Source organism: Balaenoptera acutorostrata, chromosome 8 (genome assembly GCF_949987535.1).
Source record: "Balaenoptera acutorostrata chromosome 8, mBalAcu1.1, whole genome shotgun sequence".
NCBI classification, from domain to species: Eukaryota; Metazoa; Chordata; class Mammalia; order Artiodactyla; family Balaenopteridae; genus Balaenoptera; species Balaenoptera acutorostrata.
The window spans coordinates 54,929,604-54,942,559 of NC_080071.1; the positions used below are offsets into that span (position 1 = coordinate 54,929,604).

General features: G+C 35.9%; 1 protein-coding gene across 1 annotated transcript in view; it reads right to left on the minus strand.

Annotated features, from left to right (window-relative positions):
* Positions 1 to 12,956, minus strand: part of DNAH7 (dynein axonemal heavy chain 7) — a 249,393-nt gene that overhangs the window by 175,887 nt on the left and 60,550 nt on the right. Inside the window, exons 15-19 of the mRNA XM_057551036.1 lie at positions 10,609 to 10,687; positions 7,078 to 7,302; positions 4,826 to 4,972; positions 2,335 to 3,020; positions 182 to 368 (exon numbers count right to left, since the gene is read on the minus strand). Coding sequence (XP_057407019.1) covers positions 182 to 368; positions 2,335 to 3,020; positions 4,826 to 4,972; positions 7,078 to 7,302; positions 10,609 to 10,687 — 1,324 coding nt within the window. The remainder of the gene's footprint in view (positions 1 to 181; positions 369 to 2,334; positions 3,021 to 4,825; positions 4,973 to 7,077; positions 7,303 to 10,608; positions 10,688 to 12,956) is intronic.

The following is a 12,956-nucleotide window of genomic DNA, read 5'->3' on the forward strand; positions in this document are numbered from 1 at the left end:
CAATACGTAATCAGGACAAAACACCTATTTTCCTTTTGATGTTTCTTGCTCCTGGGATTCTAAAATAATATCTGAAAAGGAGCCTATGTGGGAAAAAGACAATGGCTTATTTAGATTGTTTTGAAAACAAAAATCATGTCACTTCAACAAAACAATCACATTCTCAGAGATTTTTACCTACCTGTACTACACTTTTCATTATATCTCTCCACGTTTTATCCACGGTTGTAAATCGTCTGCCTTCCTCAGGCATTTGAGACATAATGTCTGGAGAACTAAAAATGGGCTCCAAATACAGCCACGTGGCTTGGACCTTGAGCCATTCATCCAGAATCTCCTGAAGCAGAAGGAGTTTGCCCTCCCATTCCCTGAGAAGCGAAACACAGTGGCTCTTATCAACAGCAAACCAAGCAATGTTTCAGATGATAAAACACAAAAACCATGGCTAGGCTGTCAATCTTATATGCAATGGTGTTATTCCAATTTCCATTCTTCTACCTACTAGCTTTGCTCTACAAAATCTGTCTCTAAATAATAACATCAACATTTATGCTAATACAGATATATACATGTTAAATGTACCTATCTACAAATGGGTTGGTTTCTGTATATCAGTAAACCTTTCTGCAATCCGATTCTATGGACAAAGGGTACACACTGAGAAATGAGATTTTAGAGATACTAATGGTATTCTCAATCAAGGGCACTGGGAGCTTCTTAGGAAAGGTAATTACATCCAAGATTTATTTCCTTTAACATTCTTATTTTTTCAGTTTTTAAAAACTTTGGGGCCATAAAGGCTTTATTTCCAGAATAAAATATTTCAATTCATAAGATATAACTGGCATTTAAAGAAAAATCTACATAATCTTAAATATACTAGTGTGGCATTCGTGAGAAGGAAGCATTTTTGAATTTACAATGAGTTATCAGTTTATTTCTAAATATGGAGAACAAAAACAACTTAACTTCCTCAAGAATAAATATTATAATTACAGCATAAACTGACAATTTTACAAGCACAGTTCTATGGTCTTTGCATGTATTTGCTCTATCCTCACAACAACCCTAGGAGGCAGGGTCCAGAGTGTTGTATCTTTTTACCAATAGGGAGACTAAGGTACATAGAGGTAAGTACCAGGTTCAAGCTCACTCAGCTAATGAACAATAGAGCCAGATTTGAACCCAGACAGCTGTAACCACTAAAGAGACAACATAGCCATAAAGAAGAAGGATTGGTTAATGGCAACAAAACTTAGATATGGGATGGCTTTATGTGTAGATTCATACATTACTCATCATTTATAATTTTAGATTGTTAAAACCAAGAAATGTATATAGGAGTTCAAAAAGTCGCCAGGCATTTTAAAATGTCTTTCTAAAATACCTTCCTTTCAATGTTCATCAATAAATGTGTCTTTCACACAGGGAAATGAATGCCTCTACCTCCTTCTGGTGCTCTTCCCTCTTTCTCCATCTAATCCCTGACTAATGCAGAAAATTTCTCACTAGCTAATGATCTCATGAATAGTCCTTAAAAATAGAATCTAGATATACCACTTTCAGAGAGGTTCAAAAATTACTCTTGATGAGCACATTGGAGCAAGCTGGACAGGAGGCACAGCAATCAAACACTGAGCCAACACCAACAGCTGAGCAAGCTCAGGTTTAGGATAATATATCAATAACCAGGGGCTGATATCACCAAGCAGGTAGCTTTCCCTCACCATGCAAATTCACATCGAAGTTGGTAGTCTGATTTGGATTTACTCTTTTTTAAGATAAAATATAAGCTGCTTAAAACAAATCACAAAAAAATTTAAAACCTGACAGGATAAGGGTCAGATTTAGTTGGCTGTGTCAGATGCTCAAAATTCCAGACGAGAATCATAGTTTCATGCTTTTGCACTTATCTAGCCATCCTTTATGCATATGACTGGAAATTACAATAGACTTTGAGGAATCATCGACAACAAACTAATCAGTACATTTGGAAAATTACATTATCTTCTTCAGTTTTACAGTTTATATGTTCTATAAACTATGTTCATAGGCATGAGACTATTTTTGAGAGTCAAATGTATAAGATCAGACTGTGGGCAATAAAAATGAGTATCTGGAGGCTGACTGTCTATTACCTTTGTTATGAATATACATGATAGCAAAAGGATCAGGACTCTTCCAAAAGCAATAAAGGTTATCATTCCTTACAATACACTATTTAGCATATTAAGTATAAAGTACAGAATCAACTTTTAAGAAGAACTGTATATTACATATGAGTGATAATTTTGGTAACATAGTATAATCACTGTCACATAAATAACACTTTACCTCATTTGTTTTTCATAGGGCTTAATGAAAGGAGATCCTCGCATAGTTTGTGTCTTAATAATGTGGTCATCCAACAACATCTGAATTTCATCAACTGATGACAAAATGAATGTCCCACTTTCTCTATAAGGAAGAATGACAAATTCCACTGCATCCCATTCATTAATCATCTTCTCCATGGCCTTTTCGAGAGAATATTCTTTGCTAGCTGCTTCACTAATACCTTCAAACCTATCTAAATATGGTTCCAGATTCATATCTAAAAAAGAGAAGAGAGTGGAATCATCTGCTGGCTGCAGGGGGTAACCAACGATGCTGGACATAGCCTCCCAGTGCCTGGGGCGCAAACCAGGATTACAAATCACTTGAATGAGAGGAATGTGCTGCTTGAAATCTTCCACCTTTGCCCTTACTTTTTTTGTCATTGCCAATGCATTTGGAGAATCATGGAAGGTTTTCTCCAGCTTATATAGTCCTCTCCAGTAATTTCCAACGTCTGTTTCTACTTGGTCTGGATTCACCTTGTGATATGGTCCTTCTGTCCATGCCCTGTATTTGGTGCTAAATTCTACACCAGTTTCATAGAGACGAAGATAAGGGTTCAAACCATCTTGGATTTTTTTACGTTGAGGATATATTGATGGTAGCCAACCAAACGCCTCCTCTTCAGCGTTAAACTGCTCAATCTGGAAGGACAAGTATTAAATATGTTATTCTGAAAGTGAATGATATTCAAAATAAAGTTTTAAAAAATATTTATATCAAATGTGACCAAAAAAACCTCTCATTAAACACTAAAGTTAAATTAGGCCATAACTAGAAAAACTGAGCAGTAATGCCTTTTTTCAATGTCTTGTTTATTTTTGTTGTTCCTATTTCTTTTTTATTACAGTTTCCAGAGAAAAATGATTGGTTAAGTTAGTTTAAACAGTAAATTTATAAATATAAAAAGTCTCTGCCCATCCAGATATACTGAGAATATAGCTTCATTTATTAACTCACAAGAACTTAATTACTTTTTAAAAATTCATTTATTTATTTATTTTTGGCTGCGTTGGGTCTTTGTTGCTGCACGCAGGCTTTCTCTAGTTGTGGCGAGTGGGGGCTACTCTTCGTTGCGGGCTTCTCATTGCAGTGGCTTCTGTTTGTTGCAGAGCACAGGCTCTAGGTGCGCGGGTCTCAGTAGTTGTGGCACGCAGGCTCAGTAGCTGTGGCTCATGGGCTCAGTAGTTGTGGCTCACAGGTTCTAGAGCACAGGCTCAGTAGTTGTGGCCCACGGGCTTAGCTGCTCCGTGGTATGTGGGATCTTTCCAGACCAGGGCTTGAACCCGTGTCCCCTGCACTGGCAGGCGGATTCTTAACCACTGTGCCACCAAGGAAGTCCCAAGAACTTAATTACTTTTAATAAACACAGCATTGTGTTAGATACTGTGGAAAATAGAAAAAAGTATATTGCAAAGTACCAATTCCAAGAGTTAGTAATCCAGATGAGGAGTTAGATACCAATTATTTAATAATATAAGGCAACAGAAGAGATGTGTTAGAGCAGTAGCCATTTAATATAAAATGAATGGTATACTTTTAAAAATGCTATCACTCAGACACAAGAGAGCCTGCTGAAATAGCGCAATCACAGATGCTAGAGAAGCTACAACCAGGGCTGGGTCTTGAAGGTAAGTAGGATAAGAGACACAAAGAAAGCATTAATTTCCTCTTAGATTAGTAGTGAAGTTGTGAGGATATGGGAGATGTAGATGAGAAATCTACAGAATTGAAAAGAGTGAGATAGATATGTAAATTATGCAGATTACTTAAAATTTCAGTGGCATCAGTTTAAAAAAATCTACAATTTCTCTTGTCTCAACATATATTTACATATCTGAGATTATTATAAACTATTTAATTACCTGAACTAAGATATTAAAAACTTACAATATATAAAAAATGGTAGAGCATCGTAATATGGTGTTTTCATATTTCCCCTTTTTATAAAAAACGCAATTAAAAATTTCAAACTTCTAACATGGCAAAGAGTACAGCTTTTTCCCACCCAGCTGCTACTAACGAGACCACTGATTTCTGAAATAGCGGTATTGGGAACAAAGTAGCTTGATGGGAGAAAATAATGGACCTAATTTAAAAACACAGCCACCAAATCTAAGCTGGCTTCCATGGAGGTGGGAAATCTAAACAGTAACCAGGTGTCATCACATAATGTAAATGATCAAGATTAAAAAGCAGATGGAGATATAACTCTGTCTTTAAAAGATGAAGGCCACTGAAATGTTATTACTACCAATAGAAAACAGCAATGTTGCTCCCTCCTTGAAGCATGTCTATAAAATCTATTTGTGCCATTCATATTAATCTCTAATTAGATGTAGTTAAACTCTTTTATTTGAATCCATTTCTTAAAGGTGAATACCCAATACAAATTCAAATGCTCATTCTGTTGAACTAATTCATCCTATTAAGAATTTTTAAATTATACCTTGTCTGCTGCTAAATCCAACTTTCCATTCAGTGTCTGAGCCTTTTTCAGGTACCGCTGTATATCTTGAAGATCTCCAAATGAGTAGAATTCTTCTGACTGTTTAGCATAACTCTCCAATTCCTCCACAAACCGTTCACACCGTAACTAATAAAAACAATTATTTTCATTACTATTTTTAAGAGTAAAAACCCCTAGGCATCAAGAGAAAATTTTAGAATTTGTAAGGATTATCAGAATTATTATTATTATATTCTGTCACTGGCAAAATATGAAGAAAGGGATGATCTTGAAGATGACTGGGATCCAAAATATACAGAATTTTTAAGAGCTGGGATTTAAGATTAATGGATTAAGATTCCTATAATTCACAAATTAGAGAAAGTTTACCCTTGTATTATCAAGGTAAGAAGTTCTAATAAAATGAATAAGAATGTGCTAAACAATGGTATTTCTTTAGGATGCTAATGAAATACAAGCACTTGAAAAATATCTCACAATTATCAAGTATGAGGCTAAAAGTGAAGTCCAATTTTTTTTTAAGGCCTGTAAAGGTAGCATTTTTACAAACAACTGGAAAAAACTGAATTTCTTTAATTGCGTTCTGATATTCAGGTATCTCTTCAATTAGCAATGCTAAAACAAAGTATTCCAAAGTTATTTTTCTTGTCCCATGGGCTCTCTTCACAGGAAATAAAATAAATAAATCCAGATTTAAAAGCCGAAAAACTAAACCCTTCCAGTATAAAACAGGTGTGTGTGGGTTTGTTTGTTTTTTTAATGAGAATGGCTTCTTACAAAATTGTCATTGGTAAGGCATTCCAAATTAAATGGCTCTTAAAAAAACAGCTCTGAATAAAATATTCAAAAGTCAAATCTAGGTTATTCAAAAATAGATTTTATATTTTATAGATTATCTAGGTTGATTTCTGTCCTCTTTGGTTTCCTGGCCAATTTATTGCTCTGGCCCAGTGGGGGAAGAAAAATGAGAGGAAAAATTCATTAACATTATGTGTAGTTTGTAGAATGGTATACATTACAATGAAGTATAGATAATTCTGGGCCACCTAGTGATTTCCTAAGGGTCTATTATATTGTAGCATAAGCATCAAATACCCATGATGCTTTCTACAGGTTTTAAAAATTTCTGAAATGGCCTAAACATAAAACAGAAATATAGACTTATAGTTTAAAATGAAGGGTTTTTTTTGTTTGTTTTAAGTCTATAATTTATTCTGCAAACAACATATGCTGCCAATTAATCGTATTTGCTATAGTGAGGTAGAAAGAGGCTAGGCTTGCTATCAAACAGCTCTACTGGCTGACTTGAAACAGGCCTCTTCACCTTCACCTGGGAACCTTAGTCTCTTCATCTGTAAAATGAGACTGAAAATACTGTGTCATTTATTCACATAATAGCTATGAAGCGCTCATGGCATTTCTGTGTGTCAGGCACTGTGCTAGCCAAGCAGATATAAACGGAGAAAAGGTAGAAATGAGACAGCCCTGCTATCAAGGAGCTGACCGACTAATGGGGAGATGGAAATAATAACATAATGATCAGATAATTAGCCCGGTGGAGGTGTGTTAAAAGTGTCATGGGAGCAGAGGAGAAGCAGTACTGAGGTCTGACTGAAAGGGCTTCTCAGAAAGTCAGCTGACTTTGCTAGATAGACAGGCGGGGCGGCAGGTTACTCCAGAGAGAATGGAGAGAGAGGGTAAGAGATGAGAGGTGTAGGAGAGCAGGGACCAGACGTTGCTCAGGGTTACTGAAGAGTCAAGAGCAAGAAGTGGGGAGAGGTAGGAGGTGAGGCTGCACAGGCAGATGGGGGGAATCACACACCATCTTACACGTAGGACACACACACCAAAGGTTCAAGTTACGGAACGTTATAGTGATGGTTCTGGGCATGGTACTTAGGCAAGCTGGTGATTATGAGGTGTGAAGGCACACCTCACCAAGGGAGCTTTGACCTTAGTAAAAATAAATTCAAGACAGTACTATAAACCGTATCAGATAAATACTATTCTTATTAATGGTCATTTGTGGGCAATATATTCGAATGTTTTCTCCCTTGAAAAATCAAGAAATGATGCCACATCCATCAATCATGTGTCCTATCCTCTACTAAGACTTCCGGGAGGAGAGAGCTAAGATATACTATCTGTGAAATAGAGGAGCTGACACTGCTATGTAAGAAGTTACATATTTCCAGGAAATGAAAATAATTTAAAATATCCATGATTCCCACCTTAAGACCTTCTTGATATTGTTCTGTTTTCTCCTTAATGATTTTCCTGTGTTCGTCAAAAATTTCATCCATTCTTCCATACCACTGGAAGACATTATTATTTAGCCTAATGTCTGCTGGAGAAAAGTTGGTACACTCAATGAGGAAGGCGAGGCAGTTTTTAGAATCCACCAATCTCCGTCCCAGTTCAATCATATCAACTGTCTCTACTTTCTGAATATAAGCCTGAGGGAAAACAAATATTACAGATGGCATTTTAAGGAATGGCTCATGTCAAAAAATAGCCTGTAGAAATACACTGCATAAATATGTACAGACTTGTTAGAAGTATAGACTTTTGGTTCCAAATAGGGGACTGCAGCACAGGCTGCTTCTCATGCATCCTGAAAACCTTTACTGACAGAGCAGGGTGAAAAACAGAAATACTAAACAACACACAAAGAGCACTGGAAAACCAAAGGATGCTATGGTTCCCTGGAATATAAGAAGCAGATGCTGAGTGATATCATTTATTCTTTCAGAAGAGCATTTCGGGCACCTATTACATGCCTGATACCATGCCAGGTGCTGGCAATAACAGTGTGACAGAAACAGACCTGGGCTTTGTCCTCAGAGAGCTTGTAGTTTAGTGGAGGGGACAGTTAGTCAAATAACCACCATAACAAATGTAAAATGGCAAACTTGCAACAGACACCAGTGCTGCAACACTTTCCTTAGTTATAAAACTAAAATATAACTGTAGACAAATTTAACAAGGAATGTGCAAAATCTGTGAGGAAGACTATAGTACTTTATTGAAGGACATTTTAAAAGTACCAAATAAATATGGAAACACACGTTAAAACATAATAAGATGTAAATTCTCCTCCCATCGGTCTAGAAAGTCAATGCAATTTCAATCAAAATTGCAATGGCATTTTAAAAAACTAAATTTGATATAATTTTAAAAGTCTCTGAAAGTACTCAAGAGTAGACAAAGATAATCATGAAAAAGGAAAACGATAGAGACTAGCCCTGCTAAATAGCAAAATATACTATATAGATGCAGTAATTTAAACAGTTCCTGTTCTGGCTCAGGAGTAGAGAATGGAACAGAACAGAGTTTAGAAATAGATCCAAGTACAAATGGAAATTTAGTGTTGAAAAAGAGGCATTTCAAATCAGGAGTGAAATGACAGATCATTTAATAAATTGTACTGAAGTAATTGGCTATTGATTTTGGAAGAAAGTAAGAGCCCTATTTACTTAGTAGAAGTACAGAGAAGGTATACTGTTAAGTGAATAAAATAATTTGCAGGAGTAATGATTCTATTTTTGCAAAAACAAAGCTTTGTGTGTGTGTGAGTGGGTGAATATATAGGTGTGTGTGTATACATGCACATGGAGGTGCCCATGTATATGTACATATATACATGTAGCTCTCTCAAACCTCTTTTGAAACATATTAATTTATGCATATATCTTAATAATATAAATTCTGAAAGAAACCTGCTATCCCACTGAAAAATGAGAAAACTGGCAATTACTTGTACCTACCTGTGTTTACCTTCCCTGTTATACCCCACACCTCCCTGTCTATGAAGTAAATGCTTTTTTTCTTAATGCTTTTAAAGTTCTTTTAAATCTCTAATAACCACCTGTCTCTGGCTCTCCCTTTTCATCACTCTCCCTAGTGCCATATATATACATATGTTTGGAAAGAACCATTACCCCAAAAAAAGGAATTATGGAAAAAGAGGAACTTTTACTTTGTACAATTCCATATTGTTTAAATTTTCACTTTTGTAATTAAAAAGAAAAAAAGGACATTGCCTTAAAATCTTTCATTGATATGTCATTCTAATTAGAATAAATGTTTTTCTGTTGCAAATCCAAACAGTGATCTAATTGAAAATACATTTTTGTAATTTGGTTAATCAGCTTTTTATGTAGTCAAACAACTGCATTTTTATTTCCTCTTACTGATAAAAAAATGACTGATGTCTGTATTGAATAAACTGAGAAGATGTTTATGCCCTTATAGGAATAAACTTTTTCAAGACACAGAAATATTTTAAATATTAGGTAATGAATCCTATTTGCTAATTCTGTGAAATGTTGCTATGAACAATAGAAATTCACACTAAATAACTCCAAATTCCTAAATATTTCCAGTGATGGTTAAGAGGGTAAATAAATAACACTCTTCATACTCAGTATTCATTTTTTTCAAAGGAATTTCCAGCTATGGAACTCTCCAGCTACCTTTCAAATCATCCATAATCAAAGTATCACTTGATGTTCTATAATAACTCATGTAAAATATAAAAAATTCTAAAAAGGATATCATAGGTATGTTTGTATTTGATACACACACATACACATAAATTCACAAGAACCCCAATCCAAGTACAAATACTTTAAAGGAAATAGAACTCTTTAGAGGCTGATATGTACAATTTGGTTCTAGTGATTTTCACAAATTTTTCTTTAAGTGAATAATTTAATGTACGTAATCATTTGAACACCTTTTGTAATTTCCTACCTATACAAAGTTTTGAAAGATTTAACATGTTTTGCCGGGTTTGCTTAAATATTTTAAAATCTAGGAACACAAGGGTTCTATTTTGGATCTTCAGATTGCTAGAAAAGGAAAAAGAAGATCCTGTAAAAGTGTAATGTTATAAGAATGGAAAAGGAACAAAATAAAAGGATGATTAACCAGGTGTTTTATATTATTTTATTACCATCAGGTAGACTTCAAGCACAGAAGCAACAAGAAAAATGATGCGAGACTTCTCTAATATTTTTAGTACCATAAGTCCTATGCTCAAAACACTTTTCAGCAAACTACCACAGAAATGTTTAATATATAATAAAAGCCTATCAAAAACAAAATAAAATATTACTTAAGGATTAAATATTTGTTGATTAAAAAAATGAAGGATGACTGCGTATCTCAGGTTGCCCAAGACAGTCCTGGTTTATGCCTGTTAGCATGGTAACAATTATTAATAGTGCCCTCAAAAAGATTCTTGCAGACGATTGCATTAATAACTCCAATACTTCACCTCTCCCACTATTTGTCCTTGTAGTGTCCTCTCACTGACTCTGTGGCCATTTTGGTCAACAGGCTATTCGCTAATGTGACACAAGCAGAAACTTGAAAAGCATTTGTACAATTGGGCTTGCTTTTGTGCCTCTACCATACCATGAAAACATGCTCAGCTGAGCCTGTTGAAGTTTGAGAGACAAGCAGAGCAGAGTCAAGCTGCTGAAGATAATTACACTAGTCAACCCAACTGAGAACTAGCTGATCTGACTGAGTCCAGAAGAACCATCTAGGAGGAGTGTCCAGCTTGAATCACCAAACTTCACACTCATGAGCTCTGTGTGTGTGTGTGTGTGTAACTTACTATTTTAAGCCTCTGTTTTAACTTTTGGAGCAATTTGTTATTGTATTATCATGTCAATAATTATAAAAGCTGGGGGAAAAAAAAGAAAAACAATTTACTTACACGCACATGACTATACAGAGCTTATAAACAATACCTTCATTTCCATCAGTTCTGCTGTATTTGGAGGAGTGCTAAGAGCTTTTTCAGATATCTTCTCAAATTCCTCACATAATCTGAAACACCAGACAAAACCCATCTTCTATAATTAAATTTTATTTCTAAATATATTCCTGTGTACTATTTTAATGTTCTATTACATGAACAATACAGATTATCTTACCTTTATGACATCTAATTAATTAAAAGCAAATTTGTGCTCATTTACTCATTCATTCAATACACATTTAATGATCATCTATTACATTCCCAGCTACAGCAATAAGTGATGGAGGTACACAAATGTGTAAGATGCAATAATGGTTCTCAAGCAGTTCACAATCCAGTATGGACAACAAGACTATGAACAATCATTTCCAACCTAGAGTTTTAAGGGCTCTACCAGAGATTTAGCTGAGATGGCACAAAAAGGTGGTCTACTTGGAAGGCACGGTTAAAATGGAACTGTGTGCTCAGAAGCTTCTGGTAATATGCAAATATTTCCTACTGATTTAGGTTGTGGGCAATATAAACAATGAACTTACTATGGGATTTTAAAAAAAGAGTAGTGAGAGCTAAGGAAGTGCAGATAACATCTGCAGAAATTTCTTCAAGAAGATTGAAGAAGGAGAGGTGAAGGTGAAGGAGACGGAATGGATGGTGATGATGTTGGGTTGAAGTGGAGGGTTGGAGGACGGAAGAGGGTTTTGACCGTGTTTGTAAATTTCAGAGGCAGAATCCACAGTGAAGGAAAGATTTAAAATGAGACACAGAGGGGATGACTAGTAGAGCCAGGTCCAGAGGGATGGGAGGCAAGGGGGCTGAGCTCGTAGGTAGAGACGAGAACAGTGAGTGGCTGACAGACTCTTGACCTCTGAGAATGTGGGGAGGCAAATAGGGAGGGGTTCATGGAGTGGTGAGATGAGACATGTAAGGGCAAGGAGTTGAGGGCATTTGTATCTAGTGGTTCCTATAACAGTCCTGGTATATCCTCTATACAGCCAGTGAGTCTGGTGAGAGGCATAATTAAGAGAAAAGGGGAAAAAGTAGAACTGGCATGAGCTCTGAGGGAAGCTAAGAGGAAGGGAAATAGTTATGAAATTAAAGCAAATATTTCACTCAGCATGAAATGCTGTAAGTAAAAGACATTTTCAGTATTCTTCCAGTACTTTTAGAGGAAAAGGTACTTTAAGCTGAATATACTGTTCTGTTTCTCAGATAAGCCGCCTGAATCCTAGCCCTTTTCCACGTGGTGCCTCCCTCTTCAGCCTCCCGCTTCTCAGTATCTGTGAGAGCAACACAACCCACTCCTTGTTCTTGGAATACATCATGCCATGTTCATACCTCACTCCCTTCTACGTATTATTTCCTCTAACTGGAATTCTTTCACCCACATCATTCACCTGGCGGACTCCTACTCATCCTTCAAAATGAATTCCTACATCACTTCCTCTTTGCAGACTTCCCTGATTTTCCCCTCTCCTCCAAACCTCACCCTGAAAGGAAATTAATCACTTCCTTCTCTACTGTTCTACTTCTGTGGTTCAGGACACAACTTATCACACCCTGTTGTAATTTACTGAATTGGATGTCTATTTCCCCTTCTACAATGTAACTTTCTTCAGGAATTTTGTTCATATTCAGTCCAAGTCTCTAGTGCTGTGCCTGACATATGGTAGGTAAGTGAAGCTCCCTCCAGGCTTCTTACAGGCTAAAAGAAATATCTTTTTAATGCTTTTTCTCTAACACTATAATTATAAAAAATTCTGATTATTTGGAGGTTTTATTCCATGTAACTGATAGCAGGAAAGAGGTTCCTGAAGCCACACTATCACCAGTGCTAGAAAACTAACTACACTTCTTGTCTTAAACAGGTATTCTGCTTCACACATTAGCATTCTGTGAGTTTACTTAACATGAGTCAGTTTTCCTAAAAATCTCCAGATTGGACAACAAATGAGTTTGTAGTTAAGGTAACGTGTTACCATGGCCTTGAAGGGTAACTACAGTAAAATGATGTTCCAAATTTGAGATCCTTGACAACTACCGTGTATATCCACTGTGAAAACTCACTTTGTGTATTGATTACACAAACTTAAAAATCTGAAGTTAGATAATGCCCACCTGACTTGTACAAAAGAAATGCAAACGCATTTTAATACCACCCTAATTCAGACAACTGGGAAGACACATTCATGGTGAAAAAATACTACAAATCACAAAATAACACTTAGAGCCAAGTTGAAATAAGTTTGGCTTTATCTTTTCTTTTCTATCCTTTATGACACTATTCTAATCCATTACTTTAGTTGAGTGACAGTTGATTCTATTTAATTCCTCCACCCC